Source organism: Maylandia zebra, linkage group LG20, assembly GCF_041146795.1.
Source record: "Maylandia zebra isolate NMK-2024a linkage group LG20, Mzebra_GT3a, whole genome shotgun sequence".
NCBI classification, from domain to species: Eukaryota; Metazoa; Chordata; class Actinopteri; order Cichliformes; family Cichlidae; genus Maylandia; species Maylandia zebra.
Window position 1 is genome coordinate 26,268,690 of NC_135186.1, and position 23,194 is coordinate 26,291,883.

Below are 23,194 nucleotides of genomic sequence, written 5' to 3' on the forward strand. Positions count from 1 at the left end.
AATGTGCCCGGGAGCGTTTCCAGTTGGACGGGGGCTGGAGAGGTATTTTCACCCACCCCAGACACGGTCCCGTACAGTTCTCCTAGATCCTGACTGTGCACCGGTAGAAACAGATGATGTAAGCATCTGTCTAATGTTGATTGGTTGACAAGTGGGCTGGAATAGAGAAGGAGAGGTGACAAAAACACTCAATAAATAAAGATCAATAAATATAGTATATAAAGTTCAAGCACCGACTGCAGAGGATGCTTTTCATTGTTTGTAACACTCTGTATGGCTTCGCTCTTCTGCGTGGCTGGCAGACAGACCAATCACAGCGCAAGAAAGAGTGGTCCACAGACTGCTTGCACCACATATTTTCTACACTGCCTCCATCTGACAACAGAACTCTCTGCAGGCAGACGGGCCGTCCCCGGACAACTAACCCGCTACCTGTGCTGGACCGTAAATCCTGCTTTAGAGACACAGTCCATCAGACATAAGAAAAAGACAAATTAGTTAGCGCAGGAATATACATCAGAACGCTGAAGTGCAAACAAAATGCAAAGTGTGTGCGTGTTAGCGATCTAACACGCACACACTGACGATCTGATGAATGCACTGGGGCCAACTCAGGGTTCCATATCTTACCCGAGGATACTTTGGTATGCAGAGTGGAGCCAACCTTCGTAGATGTTGATGGTTGACCTGTAGATGACCATAGATGAAGGTCACTGATCGTAACTTTCTTCGTTATCCATATTTAACTGAGAAAGTTAAATATGGCTAACAGGCTTTCTCCCACAGAAACATATTACACGTCATGTAACATGTCATGTTAGATTATTTAGTCATTTAAAAATTGGCTGTAGGTGTGAATTTAAGGGTGAATGGTTTCCTGCCTCTCTGTTTTTGCCATGCCACCCGTCGATAGTGTTCCCAGCATGTGTCAGCTAGGATAGGCTAGCTGGTTCAGAAAATGATGGATGGATTCTTTGACTTAATATTGCGTAACATGAAGAAATATTTCATATGGTTTTTGCAAATCTTCTTGCTGTTGCCTAATATGCTGTTTTTAAATCTACATTTGTCTCCTGAAAGACTCAGTTTTTCAGCACAACAGCTCATGAAAACCTTTTTTTCTCGATTCCAAAGCCTGTTGTTAGTGCATTCCACCGATCTCTGCTTTAAGGCATTTATCAGCTTTTGATGGCAATAAAAAAACTTTCTATTATAGAAGGATGACTAGAAAAATTAATTCGGGAGCTCATTTTGCTGCTGTTCAGTGCTCTATAGATAATAAATCTAAAGTAATTATATTTTAAAATAAAATGTTGATGAAATTTACAGTAGAAATACTTAACAATATATTAAGACTGAAACACTTGCAATAAACCATACGTTACATTTTTTGCATTTGTTTTATAGGAAGAAGAACAGCAGGCAAAAACGGTAAAATAACAGTTAAAGCCTGGTAGACGTGAGATTAACAATAGAATCACACAGACGCACTCAAACTGAACTCAGAGACTCCGACGTGACGCTCTCATCATTCATTTAATAAAAATGAAAGTAAACCTACTTTCTGTCTCTCACACACACAGACCCACACATGTGCTGAGGTACAGGGACAGAAGAACATGAGCCAGCCTTGTGGTGTGCTTCACCGATGACAGGGTGTCATGGAAACGCCCAGCGTTCCCCATGGTTACGCACTGTTTACCCCTACGGGATACTCTTCTTGGATTGTTCAGACGCTGAACACTTGAGCTTCTACAACAACTCATGGCCAAAGAACACACACAGACACACACACAGTGTTTCTTATCAGGATCTAAATGGACACAAATTAGCCTATTATGTGCTTTTGGGATTAGCGCAGTGATTTTAGCCTAATAGTCTGTTTTTGTGCTCTTACTCCAAGTCCCTACGCCACAGTGGATATTTGCCAATAAAGGCTTGGTGTTTATATCCAGTTGTGTTTTTGAAGTATTCATTCAGAGGGAAAGATGTGGAAGCACTTCACTTTGTCTTCTTTTTTAAAAAAAAACTTGGGTGGCTGAATTGTGGATCACATGCTGTCTTCACTTTCAGGTTTCAGCTCTTTGGCTTCCTGTAAAACTTGTGTCTCAACATCCCTTTTTGTGTGTGTGTGTGTGTGTGTGTGTGTGTGTGTGTGTGTGTGTGTGTGTGTGTGTGTGTGTGTGTGTGTGTGTGTGTGTGTGTGTGTGTGTGTGTGTGTGTGTGTGTATATTTGGTCAGGTTGTGGGAGAGGTCTGCATGTTAATGCAAATGCACAGGAGCCATGATGTGTTTGCTCTGTACGTGTGCAGCCGTAATGAAGACAAAAGCACATAGCGAGGCTGGGCTCCCTCGCAGTTTCTTCTCCTCATTAAGACGTTAATGGTGCTTCCTGTGCATGTGTCTTCAGGCTGCTGATTAATAATGCTGCTTGTTATTCATTAATATTGCCCTAATGAACATGCACTGTTGAGCATGATTGTTAAACTTTTTTGCGTGTGTGTGTATGTGTGTGTGTGTGTGTGTGTTTGTTTTTTCTTTTCTCTCCAGACTCCATTGATCAGCCCACATAGGACCGCGCCCCCAAAGCGAGGGGAGGGGGGACCTGATCGTCCATCATCTTGGCGCCGTCGAAAGGTGAGCTAACATCCCGCACGGTTGGCATGGTAACGGCCTCCTGAGTTCAGGTTGAACGGTTTGTCAGAGACAGTTTCTTGTTGTTGCCACACTCTTGCAACATCCTCCTGACCTGAACGCTGAAATGCAGAGAAAAGTGTGTGTGTGTCTGTTTTTGAGGCAAATATTTTATGGAGGTGGGGGGGGTTTTTGTTGTTTTTTTTAGTGCGTGTGTGTGGTTGAATTTTGGAAGGTGGAATAGTTTACGAAAAAAGACCGGTAGTGGCGGTAGCAACAAGGGAAACAAAGAGGGCTGCGAACGATTTTCAGGGAGATGAGAAAATGAAGAGTGGGAAGACAGCAGGGAGACAGGAGGAGAAATCAAATTATTCTTTGTGCTCTACCTGCCACGGAGGCTGAAAGAGAGCATTAATCTTTTACCCCTGTCTGCAGGTGACGACAACACACACACTCGCGAACACATAAGTGTACCCACACTTAACCAAACCACAGTCTCTCTTTCGTTCACGTGAATTCTCACACGCATGTTTTTTTGCAAACTCGCTGCTGTTGCACTTATAGCAGCAGTGATTGTGTGAGGAGTGAGGTTGGTAAGAAAGGGGAGGAAGGAGAGTCCAGGCCATAGGAGGGGAGACACTCAGTCTAAAGCAGAAGAAAATAGGAGGGATAAGAATGAGGTGAGGCAAGGATACTTCCAGGAATCTTCCACAGTGAGTTAAGGTGAAGGCTTTGTTGATTTCTCTGCATAAATGTCAGGTGATGGGTTGTTGAGGCACTTCAGGGTTTTGGATGAGCAGAAAACTCATTGAATCAATAGAAAAATAAAAATAAAAAACTTGATCTTTAATTACAAAGGTATTATCTAAACCCATTTACACATTCAGCAGTGTACTTTTAGACTGAGGCTCCATTTTGGTTCATTTTCATGTGCATTTTTTTACAATTAAACAGATTCAACTATTACATGGTTGAGGCACGTGGGTACAATTGTTTGTAACACACACAGTAGAACTTCAAGGATTAATTGAATGATTTGCTAATTTCTTAAGCAGAGGTGCTGGACTTTTTTGATTTATCTTTATCAATCCTTTGATATCCTACTTTGATATCATCATAGTATCTCTGAATCTGCTTGCCCCTGATCAGACACACAGATCTGTAAATTTTGGGTACCTCCACTCAAGAAATGATTGACAGCTGTCTTTCCGCTTGTGGATAACCTTTCTGTGACTTACCCTCTTAATTCCTGTGGAACCAGGAAAGCAGGTTTTATACTTTACACATCCGGGAGTCCGCTTGGCTCTCTGTGATGTAAATTTTGCCGTTGCCTAGTCAGTGTGAGGGTCCACGCAAAAGTCTGCACACCGCTCTGTTTCTTGTGATCACAAGGACTTGTTTGTAGAGAAATTACATTATAATGCACCAACTATGCATGCACGTGAGAGCAGACTTCAAGCAAACTTTAAGGAAGTATAACAGGCATGACTACTCGGTTGTCCATGTCCACAACCAAGTATAATCCAGGTTTAAAGGTGTATGTAGTTTTTCACACAATGCTTCAGTATTTTGTCTTAGTTTTTGTTAAATAACTTACACTGTGTCATTTAAGGACCAGGTCTTTTTTATTATTAGGATAAACCAGAAGACAGTCTTTGCAACTTGTGCGAGTAGTTGAAGCAGCTTGTCGTGCTGCTGGTGTGAGTTTACACGGCCAGACATGGGCCGTGTGCCTCTGTTTTGTCAACAGAGATTATGAAAGACTGGCAGGCGGGGGAGGTGACAGCAGGGCTATTTGCATCACCCAGGCTGAGCATGCCTGCTCCTCTAACTCTGTCACCTTCTCTCTCCCTTTTCTCTGTCCCTTCCTGTCTGCTCCACCCTTTTGTCGCCAGCAACAAGCACTCTGGCTAGACCGCCCTGTCGCCACGGTCTTATCGCCTCCAATCAGGAAAAAATGGAAAGAGAGATGTTCAAACAAACTCAAGGAAAGCTTGATAGCAGGCAGCGCCACAGATCTGTTATCTCATTTGAGAGATGACAAATGAATTAGTTTCTAGATAAACTGAAAGATTAACCATGAGGCTTTTTGTGCACAGCAAACAATAAAAGTTTCTAATGGAGCCTGCACGTTGACTGAATCCACACAGGGGAAACCCAAGATATTTATTATGATGTTTAGATGGGAATAATCCCACCTGTCTACAGATGATGTACAACACAGATTGGTGATAGATTGAGGTTGTATTTGCTGTTGCTAATCTTTTCCCATTCGCTTGCCGCCTACCCCCACTAACTCTTTCCGACTCATTCTTGTTTGTTGCACCTTTTTTCCCCCCACTGCTGTGACTCATTGTGTTGTGGGAGGTCTGTCGACTCTCCACTTTGTTTGCTATTTTCCCAAACCTAATTCAGTTTTTCTCTGCTGTTCATCCATTTTAATCTGGCGTCAGCGAGTGTTACTCATCAGTAATATTGAAGTGATGCTCATCTTATTGGAAATAATTTTATTGTTTCCACCAAAGTGCAAGAACACACACTCACGCAGTCCAAAAATGTGACTGAGCGGGAGCAGTGTTTGGTTAGTGTAGTTATTGAGGGATGGATGGATGAGATACTGTTTAGTCTTACTGACCACTTTAAGCACTTGAACACTACACCACATTCACACATATACATACAACACTTCATTCTGTGCATCTACAGTTGTGGTCAGAAGTTTGCATACAGTCATCATCATGGGCGTGACTGTCACTGTGATTTTAGGCTTTTAATTATTTCTTTGAACTGTTCTTTTTCCAGGGTGGAATCACAGTACAGCATGAATCCTTGATTAATAAAAAAAAAACAAGAATTGTGTGCGCAAGTTTGAATTTATTTTGGATTTTCTCTAATAAACACAGGGTCAAAAGTACACATGCAGATTCAAATATGTGCATACACCACCACTGATAGTTGGTTAAATGTCCCGGAGCAAGTTGGTCACCATCAACAAGCTTCTGCCATGATTGTGGCTGAATCGCCTTTCTTGGCAGAATTAGTAGAGTTCCTTTAAATTGGTTGTTCCTTGCGGAGATCCAGCTTTTAAGAGTAGTCCACAAATTTTCTGCAGGTTTAAGTTCAGGACTTCGGGAAGGCTATTCTAAAAGTTTAATGTTAGCTTGCTTTATCTATTCCAAAACCAGTTTTGATGTGTGTTTGGGATCATTGTCCCCTTTGAACACTCAATTATATCCCACTTTCAACTGAAGCTTTTGATTTGAGGAAAGATTGAAGAATTTTGAGGTAGTCCTCCTTCTTCATCATTTCATTCACTTTGTGCAGTACACCAGTGATGCTACCACCACCATGCAAAGCCTCACTTTTAGTCCACCAAACTTCTTGTGATTGTGACAAGTAACTCAATCTTTGTCTCATGTGAAGATTTCTCTCCAGAAGGCATTTGGCTTGCCCATGTAGGTGTCGATTTTGGAGCAGGGAGTTTTTTCTTGGTCGGCACCCTCTCAGTCCATGGCAGCGTAAAACTCCCTTCATGCTGGGTGGTTCTTGGGTTCTTCCTGAACATCTTAATCAGTTCCCTTTTTATCTGAGGATGACAAAATTGGGTCTTCTTCCAGACGTTGAAAAAGCCTATGTTAACTTCTGACCACAACTGTATCTTGGTATCTTGCGTGGAGGGCAATTAGAGGCTCAGTATTTCCACATGCAGATCAGGGTAGTCAGGGATGGAAGCACGACAGTCCAATTATTAGACAACCTGAGCCGCAGCTGCCATTGGGTCTTAAAAATTAAGGTGATTCATCTGTGGAAACCATGATTGTGCTCAATAATTGTCTAGAATCTGTGCTTTTCAGACGTGTGTCTTCAAAGTAAATGTTATAGCAGTTTGAAATGTTCATATCTAAAGCCGAGTTACATTACTTTTGCAGTCTTATTTGTTTACCTCAGAGCTTTTTGTCATTGGATTAAAGAAAATGTTTAGACAAAAGTTTAAAACATGTTTGGTTTTTATTATTCATATAGCCAATACTACAAGTACAATACAATACAATACTAAAAGTATCATCTCCGTAGCTCAAATCAAAACATGATGTACGTATGAGAGATTCGTATCATGGCCAGCTTCTGGAACAAATTGGAATGGTAATATTTGCTGTTTGCCAAATTTAGGTTGCTTGTGTTGGTTTCCTTGTGATAGTTTTTAATACTGTTTGCTAACTTCTTGGCTAATGCTAACTGAATGCAGAGACAACAGGATTGGTCAGTTGCAATGTGGACCAACGTTGTCATGATTTACTAGGAGCAACACAAAGCACGGGGAAATCACATCGTGCTTCACCGTAGCCCTGAACTTGCTTATACCTTACCTGATAGAGGTTGCTTGTGAGAAAGCACCATCACATCAGGCAGCTTCCTTCCAGGCACCACCCCTCCTCTTAACCACAAAGTGTGAGGACACATGAAATAGATTAATGCCCTGTCCTTATGCTCTGACTTGATTCTCCCTCTGGGCGCCATGAACATCTTGTGTCAGTTCATTAGTAAATCCTCTACTGTCTGCTTTTATAGCCAGGAGACAAAAGCAGTATGTGGTTTTTGTTTGTCTTCTGATCCAGTCTCTGCCTACCATCCTAACTAAGATTATGACATTGGCATCATATGTGCAAGAGATAAAAATAGTAGCAACAACAAAGAACCCCAAAAGGTGCCTCTAAAGGATGTATAAAGCCCACAAACTGCAGAAGTAAATTTGTTCCACCTAGTATTTGGTCCATCACCGTAATAGAACGACTCCATTTCTCCGTGGAGTTTCTTGTCCATCATCCATCTTTTTTTCTCTTTTCTGCAGGGCTTGCGTTAAAAAAAAATCTAGTAAACTCTCATTAATGTCAATTTGTGTTCAGAACTCATGAGAATGAGTAGGAACGTGTTCATCGTGGGATTTTGACAGTTGCCTAGCAATACTGCTTTGATTGTAGCTTACCCATCAGTCAGTGCGGTGTCTGTATTTTCTCCATAATGAATAATGTATTTCTTTCTTCCTGCCAAGACTAAAAAATCTGTTCTTTAGGTCTTTTCCAAAGTTAAGGGGGATATTTTGAAAGCAACATTGTGTGTGAATTAGATCCCTCACTAGTCAACAGGACTGTATGCTTTCTGTTTTATGAGGTGAGCCATTTCCTCTGGTTTTGCCATAAAGCCATAAACTTTGTGGTTCCTGGTGAGTCGTGCTCCCACTGGGCTCCGGGATCCAGGGTCATTGGCATGCTACTGTCCTTTAGCAGACCTCAGAAGTTTAGCTTCACCCTAAGTGACACCACAGCTGACCTGAACGATCCTCCTGCCTCATTCGCCCATTGACCCAAATAATATATGGGTCAGCTGCCAGCATGAAGGTGATGGCCTCTTGGAATCACTCAGTTCAAGATCAGGGTTGAGTATCAGGTCAAACTTAATATCAAAGTTCAGAGCTGCTTGCCTGCATGAGTCCTCTAACCTTCACCTGTCATCAAACGAGGAGACTTTCCCATGACCAGTCAGATGGGAACTAAAGCCAGTGCTGTTTCATAACCTCTCTGCAGGCATAGTGAGAACATACAAATTTCTTATGAAGTCTAACTTGGATTTCTGCTCTTATTTTACTTCCCAGTGTCCTTTAACCTCATCATTTGAGGTATATAAGAATACATTTGTGTTACTGTTTCTCTAACCCTGTAACTCCAAGCGTAGAATGTTTGACTTTTTGAGACCTCTAGATCACCGGTGCAAATTACACAACAATCCCGGACAAATTAAAACTTATACATACAAACTGATACTTAATTTCTTTTTTAGACACACCAAAAAGCTCAATAAACACTCCACTTTCGAAAAATTAGAATTCTTTATGAATTTGCTCATGATTCAGGCTTTAGGGGGCTAAACAGCGGATGTATGGTTAGAAAAGAAATGTACAGTATGCTGTCCAGTCACATCAGAGAGCAACGGCTACCACACGTATGCCTTTGTTTTGGATATAGTCGATTTATACAGTGAGATTCACAAGTGAAAATAAGAAATGGAAAAAATGGGGCTTGAGGCAGAAGAAAGATGTTGACTGCTTTTTTTTTTGCACAGTTGGACAGTGGCTGGACGAAGTGGGTGTAAAGTGTCAGATCTTCTGTTACATAAATTCTCATTGATGATACCGGAAATTGGTGGGGGCTTTCTGAAGCTGTTCGACCATCCTACAAAAATTTCTAAAGGAGTATGCCAGTCTCTTAACACCTCTAACATGAGCGCATTGTAGTATCGTAGGACACAAGTCACACCTGGATTAGGAACAAAGATCCCAGCATGATTTTGTGTTGGGTAGTCCGTACGCTGAGCTTTGCATGCCCCTGTCTACATGTTGTACCTGTGCACTGTCACCTGGAGGCAGTGTCAAAAGACAGTGTTAGCACCTACTGCCGAGGAGTTGGAACTTATAACATTGGAGTAAAACCAACTGTTGACACCTGCTGTTTGTTGTGATTCTGTCTCTACTTTTTTCCTAACTTCTTTATCCTAGTCGTAACCTCTGTTGCGGTTTCCTTTCCTTTTCAAACCAACTTTTTAACCAATTTCTTTTGGTTTCTTTTAGTTTTTTGGGGGAGATTGCATTTAAATGCATTTCTGTGACTGTGAATCGGGCTTTAAATAATTGCCTGCATGCATGAAGCAGTTGGTTTGTGAAATGTGGTTATTGTACACTCGCTGTGAGTGTAAATGACCAGTGCTGTTTTCTGCCACAACTCGACCGACTCAATCGTGTCTTCTTAAGATAAGATTATAAGATCCTAGTATGGATGATTTGACTATTGTTAGTTTTTTGAACATTTGTAAGTTTTACTAACAAATGTGCTTTGCGACTGTGTGTTTTGGGGTTTTTCCTGCCAAAATTTCTCTTTCATTTCCCAAAACAATATCCTCTTAATTTCCACAGTTTTTGTTCCAGTTTCTCTAATACTCTCATTCAAACTGCACATTAACCCAGGTGCAGGGAAGCTAGTTTGCAGTATGTTTTTTGCTCTGCACACTCCCTTTCACATCTCCAGTATCCCTACGTCTCCTTCAAATTGCCGTCTTCATGCCCATCTCTCCATTCCCTCTTGCTGCCCTCAATAACACCATCATCCTCCATTTCCTTCTTTACGTGGCTCATTCCCACTGCCCCCTGCTGCTGTATTGTACCCACCGCAGCCCCGCTGCCTCTCTGCCACCAGGCCCCACACTGCCTGTGGCGTGTAATTGACTTTCTCCCCGCACTGGAAAAGCGGGCGGCCCGCGCCAGGCTGGAGGTGACCCATTTCCCTGGGGCATTCAGCAGGCTCCTAATCAACTATTCTCTGGGGCTGCCTCATTCACTCTGCAATTAGAGCAACTCCCCCTTTGAGAACTCCATCAATAGGCTGGCAGTCAGGCAGGCGGACGGGCGGGTTTGGTTGGTGTAGGAGCAAAGAAGGAGTTTCACCCGAACACTTTGTCTTGGCTCTTTGAGTTCTGAAACCTCCTTACTTTGTACTTCCCCCTCTCGCTGCTTTTAGCTTCTTCTGCTCCTCATCTCCCTCGTGGTAGGTTTCATCAGACAACAGCAAGCGGGGGTTTTGTCTAACGAAGAGCAGCAGACGGGGAGGCAGGTAGACGGGCACGCAGGGAGGCAGATCGTAGGATAGGCAAGAAGAGGTAGGCAAGCAGACAAAGGCACTAAGGCAGACAGTCAGTCAGTTAGACGGGAGGGACTCGAGGGAGAGATTAAAAGAGAAATTTGAAAGAGGGAAGGATTGAGCAAGAGTATCTGTGAGATTTCAGAGCATCTCATGCTTTTAGGAGAGTATTCCCAGTTGTTGTCTTGCAAGAGAATACACTTGTGGTTCACCTGGTCTTGCAGACATGCGTGAAAGCAGTCCTCATATTGATTCTGTCTCAGTAGGAAGGTGTGTTCTCGTTCTCGCAAGCCAAGTTCACACGACTGAAGACTGGGACCTTCTCTGTCCTGAAACCGAAAAATAAAAAGGCAACACAATCAGATGCTTTTGCTCCGATCCCACCAGAGATCATGGCGCATGATGATTAAATAACAGGCCGGCGTCTCTCCCCTGCCGCTGGCCTGATTTTCTATGCAGGAGAGGCAGTGCTCTGGTCAGAGGATAACCATGTAATCAATGGAATGAAAAAGCTGCTCTGGCTGTGAAGGTTAAGAGGGGTACAGGCGGTTTTCAGCCCACTCTGTGTGCCACACATGCATTCAAAACACACTCCAGACTGTCTGAATGTTACTGAATCCTCCTCCTTTCACCTGTTCCCCTTCCCTCCTGTCTTTCTTTGACATGCCTTTATCTCTCTTTCTCTCAGCTCGCTCCCTCCTACTGCCGCCACCTCTTTTTGCTCTGATTTCTCCCCCCCTCATCCTTGTTTTTTTTTCCTTCCTCTGCAATTCCTCTGTCTCCCACTATATTTGTGCTCTCTCTCCCCTTCATTTACTTTCCTCTCTTCCCTCCCTCTATCCTCCTTTCCCCTCCCTCCCTCCTACCTTTCCCCAGTGTCAGCTGCTGTCACTGTGGCAAAGAAAATGACCAATCAGAGCTCACATCACTGCACCGGCTTCTCCCTCCCTTCCTCATTTCTTCCTTTCCTTCCCTCTATTCCCTTCTCTTCCTCCTCCTCCTCAGCCTCCTCCTCCTCCTCCTCTTCGGCCCATCTGCCTCTCATCCCCGCAACCTTTATCAGCTCACTTCCTGGAGACGAAATGTGATGCATTATGGGAGACAGACGGCTGTCTAACGGGGTTAGTTGTGTTGCGTGGCTTATCATCAGAGACACTGCTAATCCTGTGTCTTTGTGTGTATGTGTGTGCATGCCCGTGTGGATACTCCATGCGAGCTGATGAACTCATACATGCACAGCCACACACACACACACGCACACATACGCACACACACGCACACACACACACAGCCTCAGATGCTTACGCTCATATTCTCCAAATAAGAAGAGGAGGAGGAGGAGGCGGCCGACGAGACATGTTTATGTTTGTCAGTCTCTGCAAGGAGAATACGATTTGCATGATATAAGCATATTTTAGTCTGCTTGTGTACTGTTTTGCACTTTATTCATTTACAACCTGCCTTTATTATTTTTGCTGAGTTCAAAAGGATGCTTGCCATGCCTTCCTGCCTTCACAATTACCTTTATAATGAGAGCTAAAAGGCTAAGAGGGGACTGTGTAATCACTTCACTCAATGCATTAAAGTTTTATTTACACCTCTGTGTGTGTGTGTGTGTTTTTATGCTCTTTTTCTATCAGGTGCTGATATGTGTTCACGATGAGCGGGCTGGGGGAAAACTCCATGGAGCCTCTGAGCTCGGAAAACCGGAAACGCAAGCTTTCCACTTGTGACACGCCTGGTATGGGGTGAGTGTGTGGGATCAGCAAACAAGAGGGGAAATGCAGGAAAGTGGGCTACTGGGTCAATGTCTTCTTGAGCTCTGGCTGTACAGCTATTATGTCGATGTCTGCCGTGATGAGTAACAGTGAAACCCTGCAAAAAAATTTTTAGTAGTTTTGATTGGAAAAATTCTTTTATTTCCTCTTTGTACTTTACGCTCTGAAAATTAGAAGGTAAAGCCATTTTCACCTGGTTGGAACGCAAGAAATAAAAAGTGCCTGTGTACTAACTTTGTTTTAGTCATGTGTTTTTATTCCAGTTAGGTCTTCATCAGGACAAACACATTAAATTGACCATTGCCACGTTAATGTGTGTAGACTCAATTTTGTGTTATTGATGCTTATTTCCACTGGCCTTTCACCCTACGTTTGATGATCTTTCTCCACATTTTCTGTCTCTGTCTCCACTGCAGCTGAAAAATAAAGGCAAATATGATCCAAAAATACTAGAAGTGGTATTGATCTACTCTTCTAAGTCTTGCCGGGAAAGGTGACCGTACTGCAAGCTTTTTAAAAAAAAAAGAAAGTAATGTCCAGTTAGCCGTATCAGCAAATGACTAACTCGTAAGATAGCCATTGTTCTCAACCTTCAATACAACCACTGCTGACATTTCAACTAGTCATTTTTTGCGGCACAAAGAAGACATCGGTCTCACAAATAAACTGCTTGCCATCTACCTCGCAGCCACTCTGCATTGTTTTCTGACATAGAAACAGCACTTTGATCACACTTTGAGAAAAGTGCATCGCTGTAGTTTAGCTTTAATCTTTGTTTATTGCCCCCCTGCAGGTGTGAGAGGAAGCGGCGGGAGCAGGAGAGCAAATACATAGAGGAACTGGCGGAGCTGATCTCCGCCAACCTAAGCGACATCGACAGCTTCAATGTCAAACCAGACAAATGTGCCATCCTCAAAGAGACGGTGCGCCAGATCCGCCAGATCAAAGAGCAGGGTGAGTGGGCACGGTGATCTGAAGGCTACTGAGGGGCAGTAAACGGACAGGTGCCCTGAAAGTTAGGTAGACTGCGAGGAAGTGTCTGTAGGAAACACTGGGAAAGGTGTTATGGTGCTATAGCGGCGGTATGGACAGCTGCAGGGTTAGCATGTACGCACGCACATGCACACGCGTGCCTCTTCTGAGCCCAGGTGCAAGGACAGATCAGTCATTCATCTCCCACAAATTTCACAGCCCCGACTGTTTATGTTTGGGAGGAAACACTGGCAATGCTTTGTGAACCTGTCATTTCCGAGTGTGTGTGTGTCTGTAATATTGCCATGCACAGCTGTGTGCTGGCCTTGCCAGGGGCTGTTTAATTGGACGTTTGCAGGTAATCACATGCCCATCCGTTCTGCTGAACTGCCAAATTATTAGTTCAGTTACATCTGCTCTTGTCATAGTTGTCATAGTTTCATCTCCGTGATGCGGCGGTCATTTCTGCAGCAAACCATCTAGAAAGCTGCAGGCTGAAGCGTTTGCCTTGCAGAGGCACCATCAGTGCACAGACTGACAGATTTAAACTCCTGGAATCGGACGTGTGTCAGGATCAATTTTTCCTTCCAAGGTGAACTTCAGGGAGATCAGGGGGAAGAGCCGGTGGTGAAATTTTGTTCCTTCTTGTTTCTGCTCGGCTCAGTCAGTGTCTGCCACCTCGACAGGAAGGGGAAGAGGCTACAGCTGGCCCTGACTGGCTGCTGACAGGTTGCCATAGTTACAGGAAGTGAAGACAGAAATGACACGGGTGTTTAGACTCGTCTCTCGCTTTCTACCTGTTCCTCTTCTCCTCTTCTCACTTTCAGTTGGTCTTACTGCCAGTCTTCATTTTGCTCTTTTCTCCATCAATCATTCCCGTTTTCTCATCTCACTTGGATGTAAGATTCTCTGCTTTTGCTTCACTTCTGCTCTCCTGCTTTTTTTTTCTTCCCTCCTCATGTCTCATCTGTATTGCAGCACAATGAGTTGCAGCATCTTCAGGTTTGCTCCCAGCATCTTAAGATATTGAATGAACTGATAGAGCGCAGCCTCTCTCTTTCTGTTTCATTCTCTCTCCTCTTCCTTTCCCTCATTTCTTTTCGTCCTTCTCTTCCTAACTTCGCAGCGCCCGGCTGCAGGCAGCAATGGCTTTTTTTTTTTCTTTGTGTGGGTATCAGTGCCCCTTGGGAGCTAATCAGATAGAATGATTCCTGTAGCCAAGCAGCCCCCGCCTCTTTCTCAGACCGAGCTCTGCATTAATACAACGAGCCAACACAATCCATTTTTCCCATCCACATCTCTCTGTCTCAGCCCCGGACCTCCCCATCTCCATCTTTCTCTCCGTCTGTGTTTCCCGCTCTCAGCCTCAGCACCTCCATTAATTCAGGTGTCTTAGCTCCTACCCCTGCACCATTACAGCTTCCAGATCCTCTCTAGCTCTCTCCCGCTCGCTCTCTCTCTCAGCCCCAGCCTACCAGCCAGTCCCTCACAGTCTGACACTGAATATAAAGCATGAGGACGGCAGCTACCTGCTCCACATGCACCCAGCCCTCCTCTCCTCCTGACGGGCTCCTCAGAGAAACCTGCCTCTATCCGTCTCCCTCCTCACCTGTATTTTTAAATAAAAAAAAAAAAAAAAGTGAAACTTGAGAAACGCTGCCCCCTGCTGATGCAGATTGGGTAGTGATGGACTGGCTGCTTCTTCTCAGGTAACATAGCTCTCACCTTGTTTCTCCTTTGCTCTTTTTTTCTTCTTCTTTGAAAACAGCTGGGTTTGAACTGACTGTGTGTGATGTCATCGATTTATTTATTTCTTGTTGTGATTCATTTCCTCTCCTCCAGGTAAAGCTTCATCCAACGATGACGACGTTCAAAAGTCAGACGTGTCCTCAACTGGTCAGGGGGTCATCGACAAGGACCACCTGGGTCCACTTCTGCTGCAGGTGAGCCCAGCTCTCCTCCCCTGTCAATCACGTGCTTTTTATCAATGCTTACGATTGGCCACCTGGCCGTTGGTAACTTCCGGCCGCTCTGCTCCAGGCTCTGGATGGCTTCCTGTTCGTGGTAAACCGGGAGGGCAGCATCGTGTTCGTGTCGGACAACGTGACGCAGTACCTGCAGTACAAACAGGAGGAGCTCATCAACACCAGCGTGTACAACATTCTTCACGAGGACGACAGGGAGGAGTTTCACAAGAACCTGCCCAAGACCAACAGTGAGGAACACGCACACACACAAGCCTACACATCTCAATACACACACACACACACACACACACACACACTGCAAAGCTACACATCTGCTCAAAAGCAAACCCTGCTTGACATCTTCCACAGGGCCGAGGTATAAAACTAACTTTGAGAGGTTACAACAACTCTCCGCACACGTCAACGTAAACTCTCAAAGTTATTTATTCTTGCACCTCCGGTCTTTACTCCATCTCCTGTTATAATGAGGAGCTCCTGGGAAGCGTGTTCATGTGCATAGGAGCAATTCAGAAACACATGCACGCATACACACACACACACACACCTGACAAAACATACATGTGCACAGGAGCACCCACCCACTCGGTGCTAAGCAGGCAGAGCGTAGCACGGCTGTCAGTCACACTCAGTGGTCCAGACAGTGTAAAACAGGCCCGAGCTCTATTCAGATCCCATGGCAGCCATCTGGAAACTACGTACTGCTGAATAATGCACCTCCTCACTTTCCTCTACTTAATTCCCTGTGTTTGCATGCACGTATGTGTGTCTTATTGTCAGTTGTGGAGCAAGCACTCAAAACTTATACTCAGCTAAAAGTAGTACCACCACACCCTAAAAATACTCCATTCGAAGTATGGGAAATCTTTCTACTTTTAGTATTTGTGTACAACCAGAGTAATGTAAGTACCCTCTGTTAGGGCTAAGTATCATTTTATTGTTGTGTAGTTGGATGAGGTGAGGCTAATTCTTTAATACCGGAGTGCAAATGATGATTGCTCCTATTATGAATTCATCTCCTGGTTATTTTGGTGTTGTTATCTAAAAAAATTCTAAAAATGATAAGAAGTGATCGTCACGATAAGTGGTGCTTTCAGACTCGGTGGCTCAAAATTATTAAAAAATAAACTCAAATAAAGCATCACATCACCACGTTTGAGAGCGTGTCTCCAAGAAATAGCTAAACAGGAAAGAGTTAAGCGCAGTACTCGAGCAAATGTTGCTTTCTCCGACTGCTTATTGTGTATTTTCACACGTCTATGTCAGTAATCCACTCGTCAGGGTGCCGTGTGTGTGTGTGTGCGCGCGCGTATGTGAGCATGTGCGTGGAGAACTATTTATAAAGCTGATTAATTATGGATATGTGTGCTCGACTGAACCTGCTACTCGATTAACTAAGCAGCAGCAACCTCCGAGCAGCAGTGGTGGCGGCGGCTCCGACATGTCACTGACACGTTCTCCCACTTATTCTGCCTCTTCCCCTGCACGCTCCTTTATTCACTTGCTCTCTTTATCTTTTAACACTCATCTTTATCTACTTTTCCTCTCAGCGTCCCTGGTGCCTCCCTCAACTCGCTCTTTCTCAGCCTCATTCATACTTAATATGGCTGCCTACTAAGACGAATATTGTGGTTGTCTGTTTCTCAACCGGCTTCCCTTTCTGCTCTCCCACCCCTCATTGTGTCTCGCTCTGCTGCTCTGCCCCTTCATTATCTTTAGAAGCCGTGAATGAAATGCGCTCTCGCTGCACATTCCTGCGGGATGACCGCTGACCGTGCCAGCTACAGTTAAATACACACACACACACCACACAAGCACCCAAGAAACACACATACACCAACAAAAACAGACACACACGCTCGTCCCCAGAACATGAAGTGAGCTTTCATTGTTAGCCGGTGTGCTTTTGACCCCTCTGTCCTCCCTCGCTGTTGGCTAATTGCGTCTGAGGGGAGGCGTCAGCCCCGGTGACTGCTGGTGTTTCTTTCTTTCTGTTTTTTTTTTTTTTGTTTGTTTTTTCCAGAGAGAAACCTAAGGCCTTGTTAAATCACCTCTCACTATCACACAGCCCCTCCCCACCACTGCCATGCTTACCTCCCCGACGTGCCTCGCTCTCCCGGGTCCTCTCTTGTATCCTCTGCACACCTACCAGACAGAAACCTCCGGCCAGCTCAAGGCCCCGATAAGGCTTCACTCAGACCTTGGCGAACAGTCGGATCTCTCTCTGAAGTTTCATTTCCTTGTGCCTCTTTCTTTCTTCATCTCCCTGTGAAGGTGACCCCTTCTAAATGTGTGCGTGCATGCCGTGATGAGAAGTCAGGGTCTAAATGAGGATAGATGGCTGAGTGTCCCTGGCCTCTGCCCACTGCAGAGCAGACTGGGAGGGAGAGATATTGGAAATCGACACCTTGGCTAGATTAATCCCATGGTCCATTTAGCCAGGGATCCGAACAGCAGCGGGAGCTTCTGCTTCTCAATTAAAGAAGGACAATACATGTTGCAGTGCCATTTTTTATTTATTTATTTTGCTTCCTTTGTCGTCCTTTGTGTGTCTGTGTGGATCTGTGGCAGGATAGGGTGTGAGCTGTTTGTGATATTTGATGACAGGCAATCCATTCATAGCTGTGTGTGGTTTTCAGTCCCACGAGCGTCAGGCTCATTCCATTTTACTCCCAAGAGTAAACGCCTTTTTGTTTGTGTTCCTTTTTTTAGTAAATGGGGTGTCGTGGGGAAGCGAGGCAGCCCGACAGAAGAGTCACACCTTTACTTGCCGGATGCTGGTCAAATTTGGCCATGCCCACGGCCCCATGGAGGAGGGGCCTGGAGGGCCACGCTACGAGACCATGCAATGTTTTGCTCTTACCCAACCCAAGGCCATGATCGAGGAGGGCGAAGGTAGGAGGAGCCAGTATATTCACAATAGTGTCTCTACACAGAAATGTGTTTTTCTTAGTTTTTGTCTCAACATCCACTGTTTTGTAGAAACCTCACAAATTTAGAGGCTCACATGCACATTTACAGTCTATTCATATATTTTTCAATGAGACACATCTTATCCCTTATTTTGTGTTTTTGTAAGAGGATCTCTAAAAGAAAGTGGAAAATCAGATATAAGTAAATGAATAATATAGAACATAAATAAAACAATAAAAGGTGAAAATTAATGTTAAATACCAATACTGAATAATCAGCCTCAAACGCACAGAGTGAATATGAAGTATCGTCAAGGCTGATCTCCTTTCGCCTGCAGACCTTCAGTCATGTATGATCTGCGTGGCCCGTCGAGTGACAGCCATGGAGAGGACGGAGAGTTTTAACACCAGGCATGAACTCTCAGGTGAGGAGCTGCGTACTCACTAAACAAACACAGAAGCTCAAACAGGCCGAGATGGTCTTTCTTTACCCACGAACAGGTTTGACTCTTTCTTCTTGCGTCTTCTTGCTTCCTCCCTCCGCGTGCCCTCCTTCTGTCCTGCTTGGCAGGTAAACTGATTCAGATCGACCAGAACTCCCTGCGAGCGTCGATGCGTCCGGGCTGGGAGGATTTGTTGAGGCGTTGCATTCAGATGTTCCTTCAGCACAGCGATGGGCAGCCCTGGTCACACAAACGCCACTATCATGAGGGTGGGTAACGCACGTATAAGGACTTAGTGAATTCATCTCAGTGAAATCCACATTAAAAATATCAGCTGGTAAAGGCTTTATTTAATTAACTGTATATTTATTTATCTTGGTTTTGGTTTTGTTTTTAGTTTATTGTTACTACTTATCTTTTTAGAAAGAAGACTCTTACTTATTTAAACACAAACACCTCCTGCATTACCATCCCAGTACTGATCTCTTGAACAGACGGTTTCATCATATAGGAAGTGATTGATGACCTGTGTTGTGACTTAGGTCATCTTACTCTATCTGTCTGTGCAGCCTTTCTGCAGGGTCACGCAGAGACGCCCTTGTACCGCTTCTCCCTCTCTGACGGCACTCCAGTCACAGCCCAGACCAAGAGTAAGCTGTACCGTCACCCTATGAGCAACGAGCCGCAAGGCTTCATCTCCACGCACCTACTACAGAGGTCAGAAAACTGAAAATACACACACTGCATTCATACTCGGCAAAGTGCATTTCATTTATTGTACTAACAAAAAGGAGCACTTCAAGCATGTCTATGCAAGGCAGCCAAGGTATTCATGCCACATAAATAGCTCAAGTGGGAGCTGAAGTAGCTTTTATATACACCGACATCCTGTGAACAGTGAAAAGAATCCGCAGAGAAGCGAGTATTTTATATGCATTTATCTCAAGTCTACAGTCTGAGAGGTTATTGTGGGAGACAGTGCACTTTCAAGGTATGTGCTTTTTTTCAAAGCTTGTGCTAGTTTTTATTCTACTTCCACACAGGGAGCCGAATGGTTACCGCTCAGCACCGGGTGGGAGCATGATGCCAAACACGATGCGACAGCAGGGCATGGGAGGCCCCAACCCGAATGCCCAAATGAACACCGGTGGCGGAATGGGTATGGGGGGCATGGGGGGCATGAACAGGGGCTTCGGCATGAATGAGCAGGGTCACATGGGTCCGATGGGCGGCGGCTCGATGTATGGAGGAAATGGCGGAGGAGGAAGTGGAGGAGGAGGAGGCATGGGTAACCGCATGATGCAGATGAATCAGATGGGGCACATGAATCAGATGGGTCCTATGAATCACCCAGGCCAAGGCATGCCGCAGCACCAACAGCAGCCCCCGTTTCAGAGCAGTGGCGGCTTTGGCCTCAGTGGCATGAACAGTCCCTCGGGGAGCCCGAGAATGGGCGTTCCTCAGCAGGGTCTCCTGATGTCACCTCGGAACCGGGGAAGCCCAAAAATGGGCTCCAACCAGTTCTCACCTGGAGGTAAGTCTGTTAGCGTCAAGTGTTCAGCATATTTTAATTTACTGAATTCATTGTTGAATCCAGTTAATGTGTGACTCCTCTTTCTGTTCCAGGGTTGCACTCTCCTATGAGTGGCATTGGCAGTAATGGTGGAAGTGGGGGCAGCACCACCACCTTCTCCAGCAGCTCCTTAAATGCCCTACAAGCCATCAGTGAAGGAGTAGGGAGCTCACTCCCCTCTACCCTAACATCTCCTTCTCCGGCCCACAAACCAGACAGCTCTCCCAGCATCCACTCCTCCTCCTCTTCTTCTCAGCCCAGTCAGGCAGCCAAACCAGGCCAGGATGGCTCCAAAAGCCCAGCCGGGGGCTTAGCACCTGGACCCAGCGACCATCACCACCCCATGCACCATCACCACCATCATCAGCATCCTCAGGCTGAGAGTTCCGGAGACCGACCAGATAGCCAGGCAGCAACAGCGACTAAAGACTCTGGAGACGGAAGCAATGAAGCGGGAGCGGCTAACTCCGAACCTCCTCGCAGAGTGCCAGACAGTAAGGGACATAAGAAGCTGCTGCAGTTGCTGACGTCTCCTACAGAGGAGCTGGGAATAGGTGGCAGTGGGCCAACGGGGCCCCCTGTACCGCCCCCTCCGACCAGCAGTAACACTCCTGCGGGCTCAGACAGTAAGGATGCGACGGGAGGCATGACTAGCCCCTCATCAACTGGGGTTACCTCATCCTCTTCGGCCAGTGGAAATTCAGGCCAAGCGACAGGACCAGGGGGCGTGTCAGCATCAATGTCATCAGCCCACTATACTGGCTCGCTGCAAGAGAAGCACAAGATCCTCCACAAGCTACTGCAGAACGGCAATACGCCAGATGAAGTGGCTAAGATCACAGCTGAGGCTACAGGCAAGGTGTCTCTCGGGGGCCAGGAGGGCGCTGAGGTTGGAACAGGAGGCTCAGGGGCCGGGTCGGGCCCTGGGTTGATCACAGATCCCAAACAGGAGCAGCATAGTCCCAAGAAGGAGAAGACCCATGCCCTCCTCCATTATCTCCTCAACAAGGATGATTCCAAAGAGCCAGCGGATGTTAAGCCCAAACTCGAAGAGCTAGACGGGAAGGGACCTGTGGGGGCTGCTGGCGGCCCACCACGGAGTATCCCTGGATCTGGGCCCGGCCCTGTACCTGAACATCCCGAGAGCAAGATCAAGTCAGAACCACCTGATGATGTAAGATTGACTGTACTGTACTATTGTCGTGACCTGACATTTAGCTTTCCATGAAGATTAATGTTTGATCTTGTCTTGTTGACTTATTGGGTAACTATTTTTATTTTATTTCTTTTTTTAGTTGCACAACCTGGAATCTATCCTGGGAGATCTGAGGAGTTCAAGCTCTGACTTTTACCCCGATCAGGCTGGAGGTGGAGGGGCCAACGACACAGGAAGCAAACCCCCGGGTTGCCTTGACGACAGCCTGCAGGGTGAGTGGTTTACAGATCAAAGCTTATGAGAAGTGACAGACGCAGAGCAGGCGTTATGATATAATATGTGATGATATCAGGATAAAATGCCACTGAAATAGCATCTGAACATCTCATGCTGTCATTCAGAGTTTTCTTGAACTCTTAACGTCTGTGTGGCTGTTTCCCAAACACTTCTCTTCAGCTGTACTGAAGAGGGCTCCTCCTTTGCAGCATTTTGCATGTTGCAACACTGATCCTTTGACAAAACAGTAGCAAAGAGTACAACTTCAGTTTCAAAGCCAAAAAATACAAAAGTGAAGCGAACACTATAATCTCTCTCACTGGAGTTTAGTTTAGACCATATAGAGATTTGTATTCACACGCAGCATCTGACTTTAATAAGCTGTTAAAATGTTTTATATGTCATAGCTGCTGTTTTTGAATCCTGTGAAAAAAGCTTGTATATCCTCGCTCGCTGAATAAATGACGATTAATAAAATGTGAGTGAGTCTAAATCTCTAAAAGTGTTACAAAAGTTGTCTTAAAAAGAAGAAAGAGTAAAACATCCGTCCACTTTCTCAACCGCTTGTCCAGTTTCGGGTTGAAGGCGACTGGAGCCTGTTTAATTTTTAATACTTTCAATATTAACTGCATTATTTTATTAAGTCCCTGTATTTTTTAGTGGTTAGTGGCTCCATAGTGTAGTGGTTTATACATTTGCAGAAGATCCCCGGTTTGATCCCAGGAGGAGACACAAATCCCTTTGGGGTTGCGTCAGGAAGGGCATCTGGCATAAAAACTGAAAGCAGCAGTCAAATCAAATATGTGGAGCTACCCGCTGTGGCAGCCCGCTGTGAGTAACGGAGCAGGGGGAAAATAGCTTAATTTTAGTCATTCGATTCTATTTGATTTTCTGTTGGGTTTCTCTTTATTTTCATTATTTTCTCATTTATTCATTTATGAATCCATAAAAAGAAAGCTTGTGCAACAATGGGATATCAATACTTTTCAAGACAAATATGTTATTATAGGAGCTGTTTTTTCTCATGTCATACATTTACATTTTTATAAAGCACCGAAATCTTTTTATGCTGCTTGTACAGGGAGTCCAGGTATGGGTTCAGGACCCCGGGTGCCCTTCCAGAGGGCCATGTCCATGGATGCAAAGCCTCCTGGTGGGCCTGGAGGAGGCAGACGCCCCATGCTTGTCAAGCAGGAAAACATGATGGGCAGCCCAGACAGCTATCCAGGAAACATGGGTGTGTGGTTATGTGTTTATGGAGCTCAGAATTTATTTACTCCGCACATTTCCTCTCACTCTTTCTCTGCCTCTCAGTTTTTGTGTTCACCAGTTTCTGCCCTTGACTGTATCACAATTTAAATGGATAATATTGAGGACTAAGACTGGGCTAAACTGCTCTGTGTATACTGATACTGATACTGACACACGCATGTGGTGTTTATGTGTTGCCAGGACCAATGAATAGAGGGATGGGTCCTCAGAGATCCCCCATGGGTAGTTCAGGTGAGTGGGGCATGCCCCGCACCAGTGCCAGTCCTGTGGGCTCAGCAGGATATCCACCCATGATGCGCCCGGGCATGGAGTACAACAACAACGGCAAGGGCGTAATGTCAGGGTCCATGGTCAGCCGCTCCAACAGCGTACCAGCCACAAGGTCGATGTTGCAGCAACAGCTCATGGATATGGGTACGTCTGTCATACGGGGCCCAGGCGCCGATGGTGGTAGGGAAATGTTTACAAGCACAGACAGAAGGGTGAAATTTTAGAAATACAAGCCAAG

At 45.2% G+C, this 23,194-nt stretch overlaps 1 protein-coding gene and 1 long non-coding RNA gene across 2 annotated transcripts in view; one reads left to right on the forward strand and one right to left on the reverse strand.

Annotated features, from left to right (window-relative positions):
* Window positions 1-23,194, forward strand: part of LOC101481031 (nuclear receptor coactivator 3) — a 62,644-nt gene that overhangs the window by 34,747 nt on the left and 4,703 nt on the right. Inside the window, exons 2-15 of the mRNA XM_004546213.3 lie at window positions 2,551-2,637; window positions 11,960-12,067; window positions 12,891-13,051; window positions 14,912-15,012; window positions 15,110-15,284; window positions 17,767-17,949; window positions 18,305-18,391; window positions 18,538-18,678; window positions 18,979-19,126; window positions 19,453-19,943; window positions 20,036-21,156; window positions 21,278-21,410; window positions 22,496-22,651; window positions 22,867-23,100. Of these exons, the coding sequence (XP_004546270.2) occupies window positions 11,979-12,067; window positions 12,891-13,051; window positions 14,912-15,012; window positions 15,110-15,284; window positions 17,767-17,949; window positions 18,305-18,391; window positions 18,538-18,678; window positions 18,979-19,126; window positions 19,453-19,943; window positions 20,036-21,156; window positions 21,278-21,410; window positions 22,496-22,651; window positions 22,867-23,100 (3,220 nt within the window). The 5' untranslated portion in view covers window positions 2,551-2,637; window positions 11,960-11,978. The remainder of the gene's footprint in view (window positions 1-2,550; window positions 2,638-11,959; window positions 12,068-12,890; window positions 13,052-14,911; window positions 15,013-15,109; window positions 15,285-17,766; window positions 17,950-18,304; window positions 18,392-18,537; window positions 18,679-18,978; window positions 19,127-19,452; window positions 19,944-20,035; window positions 21,157-21,277; window positions 21,411-22,495; window positions 22,652-22,866; window positions 23,101-23,194) is intronic.
* Window positions 6,645-17,342, reverse strand: LOC143414203 (uncharacterized). The gene is made up of 3 exons (XR_013094713.1): window positions 17,149-17,342; window positions 14,795-15,184; window positions 6,645-10,648 (listed from the first exon to the last, which is right to left on the reverse strand). It is a non-coding gene; the product is annotated as an uncharacterized LOC143414203 (long non-coding RNA).